Source organism: Colossoma macropomum, unplaced genomic scaffold (assembly GCF_904425465.1).
Source record: "Colossoma macropomum unplaced genomic scaffold, Colossoma_macropomum, whole genome shotgun sequence".
NCBI classification, from domain to species: domain Eukaryota; kingdom Metazoa; phylum Chordata; class Actinopteri; order Characiformes; family Serrasalmidae; genus Colossoma; species Colossoma macropomum.
The window spans coordinates 31813137-31828227 of NW_023494792.1; the positions used below are offsets into that span (position 1 = coordinate 31813137).

Below are 15091 nucleotides of genomic sequence, written 5' to 3' on the forward strand. Positions count from 1 at the left end.
GAGCCAATTAGCAGCATGCCTTATCTGGCAAAATCTAGCCTGCTGGTTAGCTGTCTAAAATACATTCTGTATGCAAGAAAATACATCAGCACTTCTTGATTAGTCTGCAGTCTGTTGCGAACTGTAAATATACCCACTTCCAGCAGCTCGCATTCATTTCTGATTTAGGCCACACCCACTTTCTGTTTGTAATTTAAAAGAAGGACTTAAAGAGGTTTGTCTAGGCGTCATTAGTCTAGCAGCCAAGGTCTTGGTTAAGGCAGTGATGATAAACTGAACGATACCCAGTCATTTTTGTAAAACAGATGCCACAGAAGGCTGCTTTGTGCAAATGAGCCCTCTGACCAGTCCCTGAGTTTTCTGTGAGCAGCCTGACCGATTGCAGTTCCACTGCGTTTGTTTGTGTTTTGATAGATGAAAGTATTTATGTAATGTAAAAAAAAGTGGATTATTCTTGGTCAGAACAGTGCAGGTCTTCAAACGTGCTGCATTGTTGATTTACCAGTATGTTTTAAATAAATTGCGAGAAGATCGTAACACCAGTACTGTGTCTGTATTGTGTAGCCTTAGTTATTAGGGCTTTTAAATTGCTCACGTGGCTTAAAGAATGTAAAAACAAATGTGACACTGATGAAAATGATGACTGTCTGAAACCTGTTGTTTTTTTGTTTTTTTTTGCTTTCCTGTGTAGGCGACACTGAGTGAGGGGCTTCTCTCAGCCAGGGATTCTTTTGCTGTTGATGTAGGTCTGTCTTATGGCAGGAAACCGTCAGAGAAAGGCGGAGCTGCATCACTGAAAGAGAACGTTTGTCAGGTAATTGATCGAAGATCAATGTATGTGTTAAAAAGACAGTGTCTAGACTCATTTTGTGTAAGTAACACAGTGAAGTGCACAGTTTATACTATTTGGCCTTGCTCATTTGCCATTGCATAGGTGTTGAGTTAGAGTTTGGAAAAGCACTAAACAATGTTGTGATGTTTTTTTTTGGCAAGTGAGATTTAAAACCCCTTAAACTCTAAGGATCCATCTTTAGGTATAGGCTGTCATTCTTCAGTACATGTAGTAGTTAATACGTAATTCATAGTAGATTGCTTTAGTAATAAGCTGAGTGTTTAAGGGGGTTAATGTTCAGAGTCGTTGTCTAACAAATGCCTTTATGTGCGTTAATTTGTGTTTTCTTCAGGTATGTGAGAAGACAGGTGAGCTGCTCTTGTGTGAGGGGCAGTGCTGTGGAGCCTTTCATCTACAGTGTATCGGCCTCAGCGAGATGCCCAAAGGGCGCTTCATCTGCCAGGAGTGCACTACAGGTAAGCTCACCCACCCCCACTCTCCCTTAGGAGTGCAGTCCAGAGGAGCTACAAGCCACATATAGTTGAAGTGATAGTTGGCAAAAGAATTAGTTCGAACAGTTTTCCTGAAGCTAATTTTGGACTGGTGGTTTGTTTATGATGAGGCCAACAAGTAAGCTGCAGGACAAAATCATCACATACCTGTTTCAAGCAGTGTTGTGTTGTAATAGTAATAGATTAATATATTAAAAAAGACTTACTTATGTTGTTTCTGACATTGTGACGCACCGTTATAAATAAAAATGGACAGAAGTTCCTTGCATAGCTAAAAAACATTATTAGTCACCATATTGTACTTTTGACCATGTTAGTAGATAACTGTCATACAGTGCCAGAAATCTCACCAACATGTAAGGAGAGTTTTTGCTAAATTGTCACTTCAGTGTGTTTTAGTTCATGGTAGTCAATTTTAGGCTGTACAGAATTGGCTAGTTAGCTTTTTTTCTCCAAGCATGTTCTGCTGTCCCACACTGATGTGTGAGGAATTAGAAAAAGACCATCAGTGTGTGTCTTCAGTAGTGCTTTACAGGTGGGCTTTCTCCATGTGTGTCCTTGATCAATGAAGCAATGAAATTATTAAAAGCTGGTGAAATTATTCACCAAATTATTTACCAAATTATTTTTCTGGGCAGCGACTAGTGCCGATTTTATCATCAGCATTACTAAAATGATTTTTTTAAGGTTGTTAAGCTCTGAATTTGTTCTTGTTCTCTTTTCAAGGTGTGCACACGTGTTTTGTGTGCAAGAAGCCCGGAGAGGACGTCAGGCGGTGTATGATTCCGGTGTGCGGGAAGTTTTACCACGCGGAGTGCATTCTGAAATACGCCCCCACCGTCCCACAGAACCGAGGCTTCCGCTGCTCTCTCCATGTCTGCCTGGCCTGCTACATCACCAACCCCAACAACCCCTCCATCTCCAAGGGTGAGAGAGACGCCCTCCGCTTAGCATAGGCTTAGAGTGTGTCTGGGAAGAGCTGTGGCACGTTTGAGGTCGGGTAGAGGTCACTTAGTTCGTACATGTGCAGCACATTTTCAGAAAAGAATGAAATTCGATACACTTTATCTGGGTGAGGAAGTGAAAGGAATTCAAATGAACACAGTGAAAAAAGAAACAATGACTGAACAGCAGATAACAGAGGAAAGTACATGTCCAGCTTTTTGCCCCTGATCTAAGTAAAGGCCAGTGTTTGTGTTTGCATAGTTACAGTATGCCACGCAATGTAGGTGGTGTACGCTAAGCTGCTAATTAATGCTACGGTGATGTGCAAAAGTTTGAGCACCCTAGTCAAAATTTGTCACTGTGCCATGCTAAGTGAGTAGAGGACGAACTGATCTCCAAAAGGCGTAAAGATGAAACGTTCAACATTTTCATCAAGATTAGTGTCTTATTTTTGTTTTGTACAATTTTAGAGTGGAAAAAAAGGAAGGAGAACCATGCAGAAGTTTGAGTGCCCCAAAAGATTTGAGCTCTCAGATAACTTTTGCCAAAGTCTCAGACCTTGATCAGCTTTTTAGGGCTTAGTTTTGTTCACAGTGATCGTTAGGATGCAGTGTGCAATGTGATGGAAATTTCAAAGCTTTATAAATACTCTGACTCCTCAAGCCTTTTCCCAATAATCAGCAGCCATGAGCTCCTCTAAGTAGCTGCCTAGATTTCTGTAAATTAAAATAATCGATCCATACGAAGCGGTGAAGGCTATGAGACGATAGCTACCTGAAAATGCTTTGCTGTTTCCTCAGTTCTTAATGTAGTTAAGAAACGGCAAGTAACAGGAACGGTGGAGGTCGAGCTGAGAGACAAATCAAAACCCCTGTTTGACTGCAGAAGATCTTCAGGAACCTGCAGACTCTGGAATGGTGGTGCGCTATTTTACTGTGCAGTGACACCTGAACAAATATGAAGATATTCATGGAAGTCGTCAGAAGAAAACCTTTCCTGTGTCCTTACCACAACATTCAGTTAACAAAGTTAAAATAGAACTTTTTGGCCGTAATGAATAAAGGTATGTTGGAGGAAAAAAAAAAAACGTGCAGAATTTCATGAAAAGAAAGCCCCTCCAACTGTTAAGCACAGGAGTGGATCTTAGAAAACTAGAAGACTTTTGCAAAAGAAAAATGGCCAAAAATCCCCCAAACAAGAATTGAAAGGTTCTTGGCTGGCTACAAAAAGTGTTTACAAGCTGCAATTCTTACCAAAGGGTGTGTTACTAAGTACTGACCATGCAGGGTGCCCAAACTTTTGCTCTTTTGTTATCTGAAAAATGTAAAATATGGAAATAAAAAAAGAAAAGCTCATGTTTAAATTTATGCCTTTTGAAAATCAGATCATCTTTTCTTGGCTTTTCACAGTAACAGAAATTTTGACCGGGTTTGACTTGCGTGCCATGTGAGGACAGCAAGAATGAAAGTACATATAATAAACGGGACTGTGGATTGCTAGATTTAACGTCTCTCCCGTTTGGAGTGTGTTTTTGTGATCAGATCTTGAAAGGTTCTTCCTCTGTGTCTCACTCTCTGTGTCCTGTGTCTGTGCACCACAGGTCGTCTGACCCGCTGCGTGCGCTGTCCGGTGGCCTACCACGCTAACGACTACTGCATGGCTGCTGGCAGCGTCCCGCTGGCCAACAACAGCTTTCTTTGTCCAAACCACTTCACTCCCCGCAAAGGCTGCAAAAACCACGAACACATCAACGTCAGCTGGTGCTTCGTCTGCTCTGAAGGTATCGCATCACTTCCAGTTCTTTCTCAGACATTTTCTTGACTTCTTCCCAGTTTCTTCCCAGTCCATTTTTGAGCTAAAATGCATAACTAAAAATCTATAGCAGGAAAAATATTCAAACTACTATGCTTTGCAAGCACCAGTCATGCACAAATACAAAAGCTGTCTAGTTATTTTGGTGGGTAGGGCTGTGTGTTGGCAAGAACCTGGTGATACGATATGTATTACGATACAGGGGTTACGATTCAATATAACGCGGTATTGTAAGCAAGATGATCTATTGCCATTTTTTTTATTTAATTTTAAAAAAACTGTCATAAAAAAAACTCTGAGTAAAAGAAAGTTTACTATTTATGCAATCAGAACAGTGAGATCTGCATTTGCGTTTGTCACAGTCCCTGTAACATCCGACATCATAGCACTATTTTTTGTGCAATCTGAGCAAAGATATTAATATTTGCTTCTCGCAGTAAAAAAAAATAAGCTCGTTTTTACCTCCTTGGACAGCTTGGGCACAGCCATGTCAGTGATGTGTTGTCGTGAGGGGACGGTGTAATGAGGCTCCAGCGTGTTCAGCGTATTACAGGAGCTTTGTTCTGACTCATTGTTGTGCCTTGCCGAAATGTCCTACTGTAGGGCATAAATATAGTAGCTCCCTACAGAAAACCATAGGTAGGACATTTTGATTTGACTGAAGTCAGCTTCATATTCACCAGCTTCTTGTTTGATTTTCCCATTCCACCTTAAATGGTACAGCAATTATTATTATTATTATTATTACAACACCTTAAGCGCCAGAATGTAACTATGGCTCCATTTAAGGTGGAACAGGAAAGTTCAAACAGGAAGCTGGTGAATGGCTTCAACATCATCTAAACCTCTTTATCAGAAAATGTTACCAGTATTAATAGAATAAGTAGGATATTCTGATCGCCTAAATCAGCTTATATTAAGCTGGACAGTACAAAAGATTGTACAATAGGCTGAAGTATGGCTGAATTAACATTTAAAAGCAAGTTACTACGCTTTAGTAATGGTATAAGAATGCTCGCTCGATAGGTAGGGCAGCTTGTTAGAACACCAGTCTTTGTCTTTAGGATTCAGCCATCGGCTGTAGCGACACTAGTCAGCTAACTAGGTTTGCTATAGCTGACGTTAGCGGTGCGCCCTTACGCTGCTTGTTTATGTTGAAGTGGAAGAGTCTAATGGTTGAAGATGGACTGCAACACTGGCACCATTAACACAAATGAACCACGGTCTGTCGGAATCTAAATGCATGTAAACTAGTAATTAAAAATAAAAGTCGATACTGTGTGTTTGAGAATCGATACAGTATCACAAAGCATAATATCGCGATACTCAAGTGTATCAGTATTTTCTTACACCCCTAATGGTGAGCAGTGTTTTCTTTGTGTACTACTTTCCTGTTTGTTTCAATGTCAAAAAACAAACCGGGGTGGGGGGCAAAGGATGTTGTGGTGGTTGTTGTGGTGGTTGTGTGGTGACTGTGGTTGTTGTGGTTGTTGTTTCTCCTGCAAAAACAGACTGAATTCACAAAAATACACAACTTTTTTCATAATAAAACATCTGCTCTTGTACTTATATGCACAAATGCGGTTTGAATTGAAAGTTTATAATCCACATTTCCAACTGATTTCCTCTGCATGCTTCAATAAGCTGTTAAGAAATCATTAATATAACATTTCAGGACGGGTGTTTTAAGGTCTGTTCACCGTGGGGGCCCTAAAAGCGTTAAAACTGAGGACCATCTAAATATTAGACCTTTAGAGTGTGGTTAGAACTAAATCCAGTGTTTGTATGAAACTGCAGCGATATCGAGCTCGGTTTGGAAGATGCGTTCTGTAATGTGCTGTGGTGTAATACTTCTCCTGTTCTGTAGGGGGCAGTCTGCTGTGCTGTGAGTCCTGCCCTGCTGCTTTCCATCGCGAGTGTCTGAACATCGACATGCCTCAGGGCAGCTGGTACTGCAATGACTGTCGAGCAGGCAAGAAACCCCATTATAAGGACATCCTGTGGGTGAAAGTAGGCCGCTACAGGTTGGTGTTGTCCTGGCGGAGCGCCAGCATTCATTTCCAAAACAAACGATGTCCTTTTGACATTCAAATACTACGTTTAAACTTTCCACTGCCATGGTTTTTGGGCTGTGCAGGTGGTGGCCTGCTGAGGTCAGCCTACCTAAAAACGTTCCTGAGAATATCATCCGCATGAGGCATGAGGTGGGCGAGTTCCCTGTGCACTTCTTCGGCTCCAAAGACTACGTGTGGACCTACCAGGCCCGCTGCTTCCCCTACATGGAGGGCGACGCCAACAACAAGGAGAAGATGGGAAAGGGCACAGACGCTGTTTACAAGAAAGGTGAACATTCAGTAAAGGGGTGCCAGTTCAGTCCTGGCCTGCTCAGTGAATCCCTGAGAGACACATTTGCTAATTAATTGAACTGAGTGCCTGAGCAGAGACGGTACTGAGCTGGAACTGGACACTAGGTTTAATAGAATGACCTGTGAGCTGAGCAGAAGACTGATGCTGTTGTTGTGATTTTGTTTAGCTTTAAATGAGGCAGCTGAGCGGTTCAGAGAGCTGCAGGCTGAGAAGGAGATGAGGCAGCTTCAGGAGGACAGGAAAAACGACAAAAAGCCCCCGCCGTACAGGCACATAAAGGTACGTCCCATGCTACCAAAACGCCCAGAGATTAAATTAAAACGTATGGAAGGTAAATGCCATAAATAAGTTTGTTCTCTTGGGTTTTACTTAGACAATAAACAAAACCTAATTGGGCCTAGGGTGTTTAAACCTATCTTTTGACTCTATATAACACTTAAAATAATAACTCAAAATACAACAATTTTTCTTTTTTTCTTGTATTTTTGTATTTAAGTTCTACAAGGGGGGGGTAGGCACCCAGGATTTTCACTCACCTTCGCACCTGTGTAAATGTGATGTGACAGAGGTGATTAGTTTTGATTGGAAATAGAAGTTAACTGAAAAGTTAGAATATGCGTAATAGAATTAAAACCCTAATTAGAAGCAATATTGAAATTCAGTTGAAATGGACTTAAAAAAAAAAACAGAGCTGTAATAAATACATAGAAACCCTGCAAAGGATAAAAAGTTTAACAGAATTAAAAACTAATTTAAAAACTAATTTAAAAAGTTTTGAGATTCTGTTTAGAACTGCTAAGAATGTCAGTAGCTCGCTGGTTTTCAGAGAGAGAATTCGAAGAGGTTGAAGAACTAAAATCTCAATCCCCATCCCGTTATTCAGTATACGGTTAATTTATTGTGGAAATACAGAAACATGGAAGTATAGTCATCCCGCCCCAATAAAATCTATTAAAGCTGCTTCCTACTCCCCATAAAAAGTGTAGATATGTCCTTCTCCATACACCTACGTTGTACCTAACGTGGTATGATATGTCCCTTGCCTAAAGCAGGTAAGTGTTGGTCTTAAAGGAGTCTTGTTTGATGGTGTGAAAATAAAAGAGAACTTTCCCTCCAGGTTGTATTTCTTGTCATGCTTTTTGTTTTTCACAGAGGTGACTCATGTTTTAAACTCTGACTCATGCTTACCAGGTTATGTACCTGTTGCCCAAACGATTTCTTTCAGGTAAACAGGCCAATAGGGAAGGTGCAGATTTTGACGGCGGACCTGTCTGAGATCCCTCGCTGTAATTGTAAGGCCTCGGACGAGAACCCGTGCGGCATCGACTCGGAGTGCATCAACCGAATGCTGATGTACGAGTGCCACCCGCAGGTGTGTGCGGCTGGAGAGCGCTGTCAGAACCAGTGTTTCACCAAACGCCAGTACAGCCCAGTGGAGATCTTCCGCACGCTGTCTCGCGGCTGGGGGCTACGCAGCATCTCCGACATCAAGAAGGTGGGGGATTTTGCTCCTTTGATAAACAATAATAATAACAATAATAATACTAATAATAACAATAATAATAATATTGACAGTTTTCGTCTTCATCTAACATTGCTAACAAACACTAGGACTCAATAGTCAACCAAATAGTCCAATTCATGTCTGTCAAAATACATCACTAAATCCTTTTCAACCCGTTCAAACCGTCCAGGTCTTCATTAAAGTCGTGCAGGCTTGTCTATGTGGTTTAGGACACAGTATGACTTACTATGAACTATAAAAATAAACCAAACTGCGGGCAGTTTAGACAACAGGGTTTGTATATACAAACCACCTCAGCAGTCGCAGTGCTGATCTAGAATCAGTATTTGTGACAACGAGCATCATAAATACGAAGGAGTTGTTCAAGGTCAGTCCTGCTTTTCAGTTACCAGTCTTGTTGTGTGGAGTTGCTGCCTTTGGCGGTGAAGTTTTGCAAATTTTTTTTAATTCACAGGAAGTCATTTTGTGCTCCAAACCGCATCGACAAGTCTGATGAAGACCTGAGCGGGCTGAGAAAAGTTTTGGGGATGTATTTCAACAGAAACTATGTGGTCTATTTGGGTGACTATTGAGTTCCAGTGTACCAGTGTTTTGCGTTGTCGCTCTAGTTTTAAACAGCAAAAAAAAACTTCACTCCAGGCATTTCATGACTGGTTACTGCTTTAGCTGTAGGTCAGAAACAGTAAGTTTGACATGACCCTTTTCTGCTTTCTCAGGGTGCCTTTGTGAGCGAGTATGTGGGTGAGGTCATCGACGAGGAGGAGTGTCGTGCCAGGATCAAACACGCGCAGGAGAACGACATCAGCAACTTCTATATGCTCACACTAGACAAGGCAAGCCTCTCTGACTGTTCAGCTTCTTGATGACCTGCTTTACTACCACTGTCGTTTCTTCTCCTTTGATCTGCAGCAACAAAAACTTCACGTCTGGAATCAACTCTAGATCTTCTGTTAGCTCTCACACATGAACTAACGATCCGGCAACACACAGCTGGACAAAAACAGCCGAACAGTCAAATATGTAATCAATTGATGTTCCCTGGACTGTGTATGAAAAGGCTGGTATGGTTCACTCAGTATAGATGTTAATACCCTTTATTTAAAGCTGTCATCAAGCACTCAGAATTAATCCAGCGTGCATAAGAATAGAGTCTAAAGGACATAAATTGCAGTTTCCCATCTGGCCGTTCTCTGAGCCCTGTTTCTTAGGTTACTGTTGCTAGGCCTGACAAGCTTTTGTCACATATGGTGTTTTCAATGGCAGCGGCAGACCCTGTGAAGTTCTTACTAACCTTTCTGTCATTACACCCAAAATTTCAGAAAGCTGTGAACTAAAAGGTCTCCGGAATGCTCTTGAAGTCTACATACATAGCATGTTGATCTCTCAGTGGTTTAAAAAAAGGATAAAAATCAAGGCTAAAGCCTTTAGACCACAGCCAAAAAGTGAGAAGCCTCATCTGCACTGTACTGAACTGAACTTCAGTTCGTTTGACAGTAAAAGCAAGAATTACACTGCAGCTTGTTTGTCTAGAATAACGATAAGACTTACTTCAGTTGATGCCCTTGATATATAACAGTAAAGTCTGTGCATCTCCGTTTTTATCATTTTTCAGTTTTTGACAAAATTCGAAATTGTTCTTTACATTGTGTGTAAATTTCATAATGATTGGACCAAAAGAAACGACCCAAAATGTCTTGGAAAAACGTCTGGTTCCACAGACTTACATTAAAAGTGAAGGATGTTTTTTTTCCTTCTCCTGTAAAGTTCTTATTTTGGAGATATGAGGTTTTTTTCTGACAGCAACGATACTGTGTTAACAGGCAGCGTTCATGCGTTGTGCATTAAGTGTTGTTTACCTCATAATGTCTTTAATAACCTTTCTTAACACAAACAGTCATTCTAATGTCTAACACAGCATCTTTCTCATAACGCTTGTTACTCCTTCAGTCTCCATTTGCATACAGTACTTCTCTCTGTGGAGATCTATATCTAAATATTTTATTGCTCTCTCTGGGTGCCACTGGGTGCTAAGCCACAGTCTCCCCCTCCCCCTCATTGTGTCCTGCTGAGTTGTGCTCTTTTCCTGCCTGCAGGACCGCATCATTGATGCAGGGCCAAAGGGGAACCAGGCACGCTTCATGAACCACAGCTGCCAGCCGAACTGCGAAACGCAGAAGTGGACGGTGAACGGGGACACGCGAGTGGGGCTGTTCGCTCTGGAGGATGTTGGTGCAGGTGGGAGTACAGCCCTATAAAGTGACTTCGAACAGCATATGCAGTATTAATTCAGTTTAGGGATGCACAAAGATCAGTTTCAGTACTGGTTTTAACAAGCTCTCGTCCAGTTTCCCCACTGGGAAATCCCCAAAATTAACTTAAGAACCGTTACTTTTAGTTCAAGTGAAACATGTTAGACGAGGCCTCAGAGAGGTGAGGGAGCGACTGAACACAAGTGCTGACTTTGGCAGCATATCTTGACCCGAAATCCTGATGTGTTGACGAGATGACACATTTTCGTTTTGTGTCAGGACAAGCTTGCTGTTGTAAGTCATAGCAATAATAAGGCAATAAGCCACGAGAGGTTACTGCGATTTTATCAAGGGGAAAGGTGTTCTTTGGCACGAGGCAAAGCAAAGCAAAAGTAGTGCACTGCCTGGCTTACCGCATTTATAAAACGATGGCCAACATAAAATATATTAAAATACACAATGTTTTTGATAATTATTTAAGTTATTATTGATAATAATTTACAAACAATTATTCCACCAAGAAATGTAGTTCCTTTAGAGTACGGTATCACTGCTAAGCAACTATTAACCACTGAATTAGGAGAAAAATTGCCAATCACTATATATACTGTACTATATATGTAAATTGCAGACATTTCATGATCTTTTTTCGTATAACAGTGAAATATGATATCACAGCACTGTTTAATGCAAAAAATTTTGTTTATAAGTAATTTTGGTCACCAAATTACAACTGTGAGTCCTCTGCCAGTCTGACGACGCCACTTTTCTCAAGCTGGGGCTGAATCTCAAACAGCTCCCTGCTCCCTACATAGTGCACTACGTAGGAATTTAAATACTGGATCCTGCAGCCCAACAATAAAAAATATCGCTAAAAATGGTCATTTGGGATTCATCCACATTCATATTCGACAGGCAGTGCACTATTTAGCTAGGGAGTACGGAGCCGTTTGGGATTCATCCTGGGTTTGATGCTACTTCTGACTGAAACACGGACATCTGAAGCGTGTGAGACATTCAGGAGACATTCTTTAGACTTTTGTATTTTTTTAGTGGATCATGTTAAGAGTACTTTAATTCAAGCCTGTGATATCAATGTTGGAGTTGTTTGCATGTTTGCTATCTTTCAGCCCAGTTCTAGATAAGAAAATAAGTTTTCAGCCCCTCAGTTTAAATAAAAACTGGTTCTTATTTCATCAGTTCACTCGGTGCTCCGTGTGATCAGCATTAGAGTCAAAGATTAATCCATTAGCAGCAGAAGGGTTTTAGTGTCGTGGCGCAGTGATACAGAGTTCAGTTGCTGTGAGGCGGTCATAGCCGTGGTATATCGTGGATTTCAAAATGGCTTCGAATGCGGCTCAGCCAATCAGATTTTAGGACCGGAACTGTCCGTTTTATAAAATACTTTAAAACGCTTGTATTTGTGTTGTTCAGTCTGTGTTTAAGGTAGCAGACTTGTCCATCTGTTCTACATGGCTGCTGACACAACACCGTTACTCTGCTAGCTTTCCAGTTAGCGCCCTAAAGGCTACATGGTTAACACATACAAAATAAAGGCGATACATCATGAGTCTATACCAAAGCTTATAGCCAGACAGTGAGTACTGAAAAAAAAAGATGTATGCCATGTTCAGACATCTCGAAAAAGTGCTCACTGAGAATAACCCAGCTGAGGGAGAGCTCCTCCCCTTGTACTGTGAGTGGCCACTTGTGTGACGTAGGTGTGATGCACTTCAGAGTGGTGTTTCTTCATCATACTCCAGTGACATGTTTCCCTCGGGGAGGCACCCATGGTTCTGGGAAGCTGTTTTGGGAAAATGAATGCAGCGGAAATTTCTAAATAAATAAAATGTATTTGAATACTGATGTTTATGCCAACCTTTCTATCATAGTACATTCAGATTTGTATATTTTGCTTGAGGAATTGTCTTGTTTTTTGTGTCTAGGACAGTCCTGTCCAACTGATAACAAAATTACTAAGACCTGATACGGTATCAGCATTGCTGACCCTGGTGGAGAAGCTTACTGCTAGAGCAGACTGCAGTCTCTCTGGCGCAGTGGTGTTTAAACGTGTTTCTGACTGCTTGGCAGGTGTTGAGCTCACCTTCAACTACAACCTGGAGTGCCTGGGCAACGGCAAGACAGTCTGTAAATGCGGGGCGCCAAATTGCAGTGGCTTCCTCGGGGTGCGACCTAAGGTACGTAGTGATTATTGATCACTGGTAATAGATTGCGGAGGGGCAGTCCTCCTTTCTTAAGAATGATTTTATTCTATGAGAAATTATAAGGTCAAGGAAGAAAGTGCAGTGAACCTTACAAGGAATTTGTTCTGGCAAATGCTTTCGTGAAGACAGAAAACATAAACACACACAATTTAATAAGAACCGTATACAGCACAGGTTCAAGTATATTAGATAGCAGGGAATGGTTTAAGTGCGAGCTGTTCCAAATAAAAATATGTACCGAAAAATAAATAGGTAAAGTGTATGTGTGTGTTTCATTAAAAACATGGCATTGCGTGCTTTTACCTAGTGCAGGTGTCGACAGCATGCGGCTCTTTTACTGCCTTGTTGCGGCTCCACAGCAGAATTAGATAAAATAATCTTCTTTGCAGTAAAATAAAGCTCTGCTGGTCGTTCAACACAGTTTTAGCAGTAAATGGTCTTAAACACTGGATTTAATGTGGAACTACTAGTTCACCCTTTAACCCTGAAGGTTGGCGCACAGACTGCTGGTCACCATAGCAATGGCAACAGTCTCACCTAGCTAGTAGCCAACGAAAAGACAGAGAGAAAGATTTAAGACGGACTCCAATAATTTGGAGACGAACTGACTTATTTGTAATTATAATCACTCCAGCTGGTTTCCTAAAACATTTAATCTGCTAAAATAAATTGTCACACACTAAAAAGTCTGAAGTCTGCTTCTCGTTCGAATTTTCCCGTTCCACCTTAAATGGTGCAGCGGTTACATTCTGGCGCCTCAGGCACCATTTAAGGTGGATTGGAAAAATTTGAACAAGGAGCCGGTGAATGAGAAGCGACTTTAGCCTCGAAAAAAAAAAAAAAGCGTTGAGACATTTTACAAGAAGCTTTTCTACTTTTGAGGAAAAGTTTCCTGCCAGAGATGTGAAAGTGGCTGTATCTGTGCTAAAGCTTAAAGCAGAGCAAGTCTGTTTTTGTTTATATTATATTTTTAACCTATACTAACACATCAGCACATACTGAGACATATTTACAGCCAAGATGGGAAAATGGACATAGAATGTTGTGGCTCCCAAGGTGGTTTGATTTTTGTTGAAAGGACAAAATGTCTCTTAAAATTTGGGTTGCGACCCCTGATCTGGTGCCTCGCATAGTCTCGCATGCACAAACACCTGTCAGAGGTGATTAAAATGGTGAATGTTGGACACTGGTGGGTGGTGTACTGCTCTGTCGTTCCTCTCTGTTTAAAGAGACTTCAGGGAGAAGCACTAGAAGGAAAATTGACTGCCCACATTACGGATAGTGTGATTCCAGGTTCATTTATTTCGTAAACTAGTTTCAGACTGAGTTTCGTACATTGGGTTTAGTCTAATAACACACACATCTGTGTCTGTCATAGAACCAGCCACCATCAGAAGACAAGGGCCGCAAGCTGAGGAAGAAGGTTACTGGGAAGCGGAAGAGTCAGCTGGAGGTGGTTAAGGAGCGAGAGGACGAGTGTTTTTATTGCGGCGACGGTGGCCAAATCATTTCCTGCAAAAAGCCTGGCTGTCCCAAAGTGTACCACGCAGACTGTCTGAACCTGGCCAGGAGGCCTGCAGGTGAGTGGGGCCTGTCGCTTAGTGAGCAACATGGTTTGGTATTGCAGCTTTGTGTCGAGTGTATGAGAGTAAGATGGCTGTTATTTTGTGTTAAAGTGGAATTGCACCAGTTTCTGAAAACATTTGTCAATAATTGAATTAAATTTATTTTTTGAAATGTAAACAAAGTTGGTCAGACTGGTTTGATGTGATGCATTGCACAAAAATGTGGACTTGCAGTGGTGATGATAGGAACCAGGGGTCGCAATGTCTACAACATAAATATAGCCATCTTATTCACTATCCAGAACCACCAGTGAACCTACACGATCTTCTGAGCTTTTGTGTGTGATGCTGAAAATGGAAAATTAGTGATAAATGAAAAATCTTTTTTTGGGGTCTGTTTTGCGACTCACAACAACTTGAGTGTATCTGCCCTGAATGAATTTTAAAAATACACGTTGGGGCAAAACAAAAACCATGGTAAAACAATGTCTCAGGCATCAGGCAGCATATTCTTAACCATTTTCATATAATAGCGCTTTTGTAATGTAGTTTTAAGAGGCATTAAACTCTTCAGACGTCTGGTTCCTATCACCGCCACTGTGAACAATTCTCAACCAGTACGTTTCTTTAACGCGGAGCATTTCCCATCAAACCGTTCTGATTGAATTTGTTTCAATCCTAACGATTTAACTTCGGTCATTCAGAGTTTTTAAATTTCTGCATTCTTGTAATTAAGTGATTTAAATAAATGAATACTATTGAGTGAAATTACTGACTGAGAAAACTGAATCTAGTTTTGCCATATCGCCCAGACCTAGTCAGAGGCTTGCTGTGAAGCTGTGAAGCTGTTAAGATGGTACACACTTAAAAATAAGTTCTTCAAATAAGTTCATTTTCATGAAGAAAATGGTTTTAGAAAGAACTAAGAACACTTAATGACCCATTGCATGATTTAAAGGGTTCTTGGCATTGTGAAAGCGTTCTTCAGATTAATGGAGAATGTGCTCTATATTGATTTTTGTAAAGCAACTTTCTGAAAATAGTTCTGTATAGCACAAT

The 15091-nt window shown here is 41.0% G+C and overlaps 1 protein-coding gene across 3 annotated transcripts in view; it reads left to right on the forward strand.

Annotated features, from left to right (window-relative positions):
• Nucleotides 1–15091, forward strand: part of nsd1a (nuclear receptor binding SET domain protein 1a) — a 32887-nt gene that overhangs the window by 13363 nt on the left and 4433 nt on the right. For all 3 annotated transcript variants that reach the window (XM_036576881.1, XM_036576882.1, XM_036576883.1), the window contains 12 exons: nucleotides 692–814; nucleotides 1185–1308; nucleotides 2071–2271; nucleotides 3890–4069; nucleotides 5969–6125; nucleotides 6239–6444; nucleotides 6635–6747; nucleotides 7694–7963; nucleotides 8710–8826; nucleotides 10087–10228; nucleotides 12334–12440; nucleotides 13846–14047. In XM_036576881.1, the coding sequence (XP_036432774.1) occupies nucleotides 692–814; nucleotides 1185–1308; nucleotides 2071–2271; nucleotides 3890–4069; nucleotides 5969–6125; nucleotides 6239–6444; nucleotides 6635–6747; nucleotides 7694–7963; nucleotides 8710–8826; nucleotides 10087–10228; nucleotides 12334–12440; nucleotides 13846–14047 (1942 nt within the window). The remainder of the gene's footprint in view (nucleotides 1–691; nucleotides 815–1184; nucleotides 1309–2070; nucleotides 2272–3889; nucleotides 4070–5968; nucleotides 6126–6238; nucleotides 6445–6634; nucleotides 6748–7693; nucleotides 7964–8709; nucleotides 8827–10086; nucleotides 10229–12333; nucleotides 12441–13845; nucleotides 14048–15091) is intronic.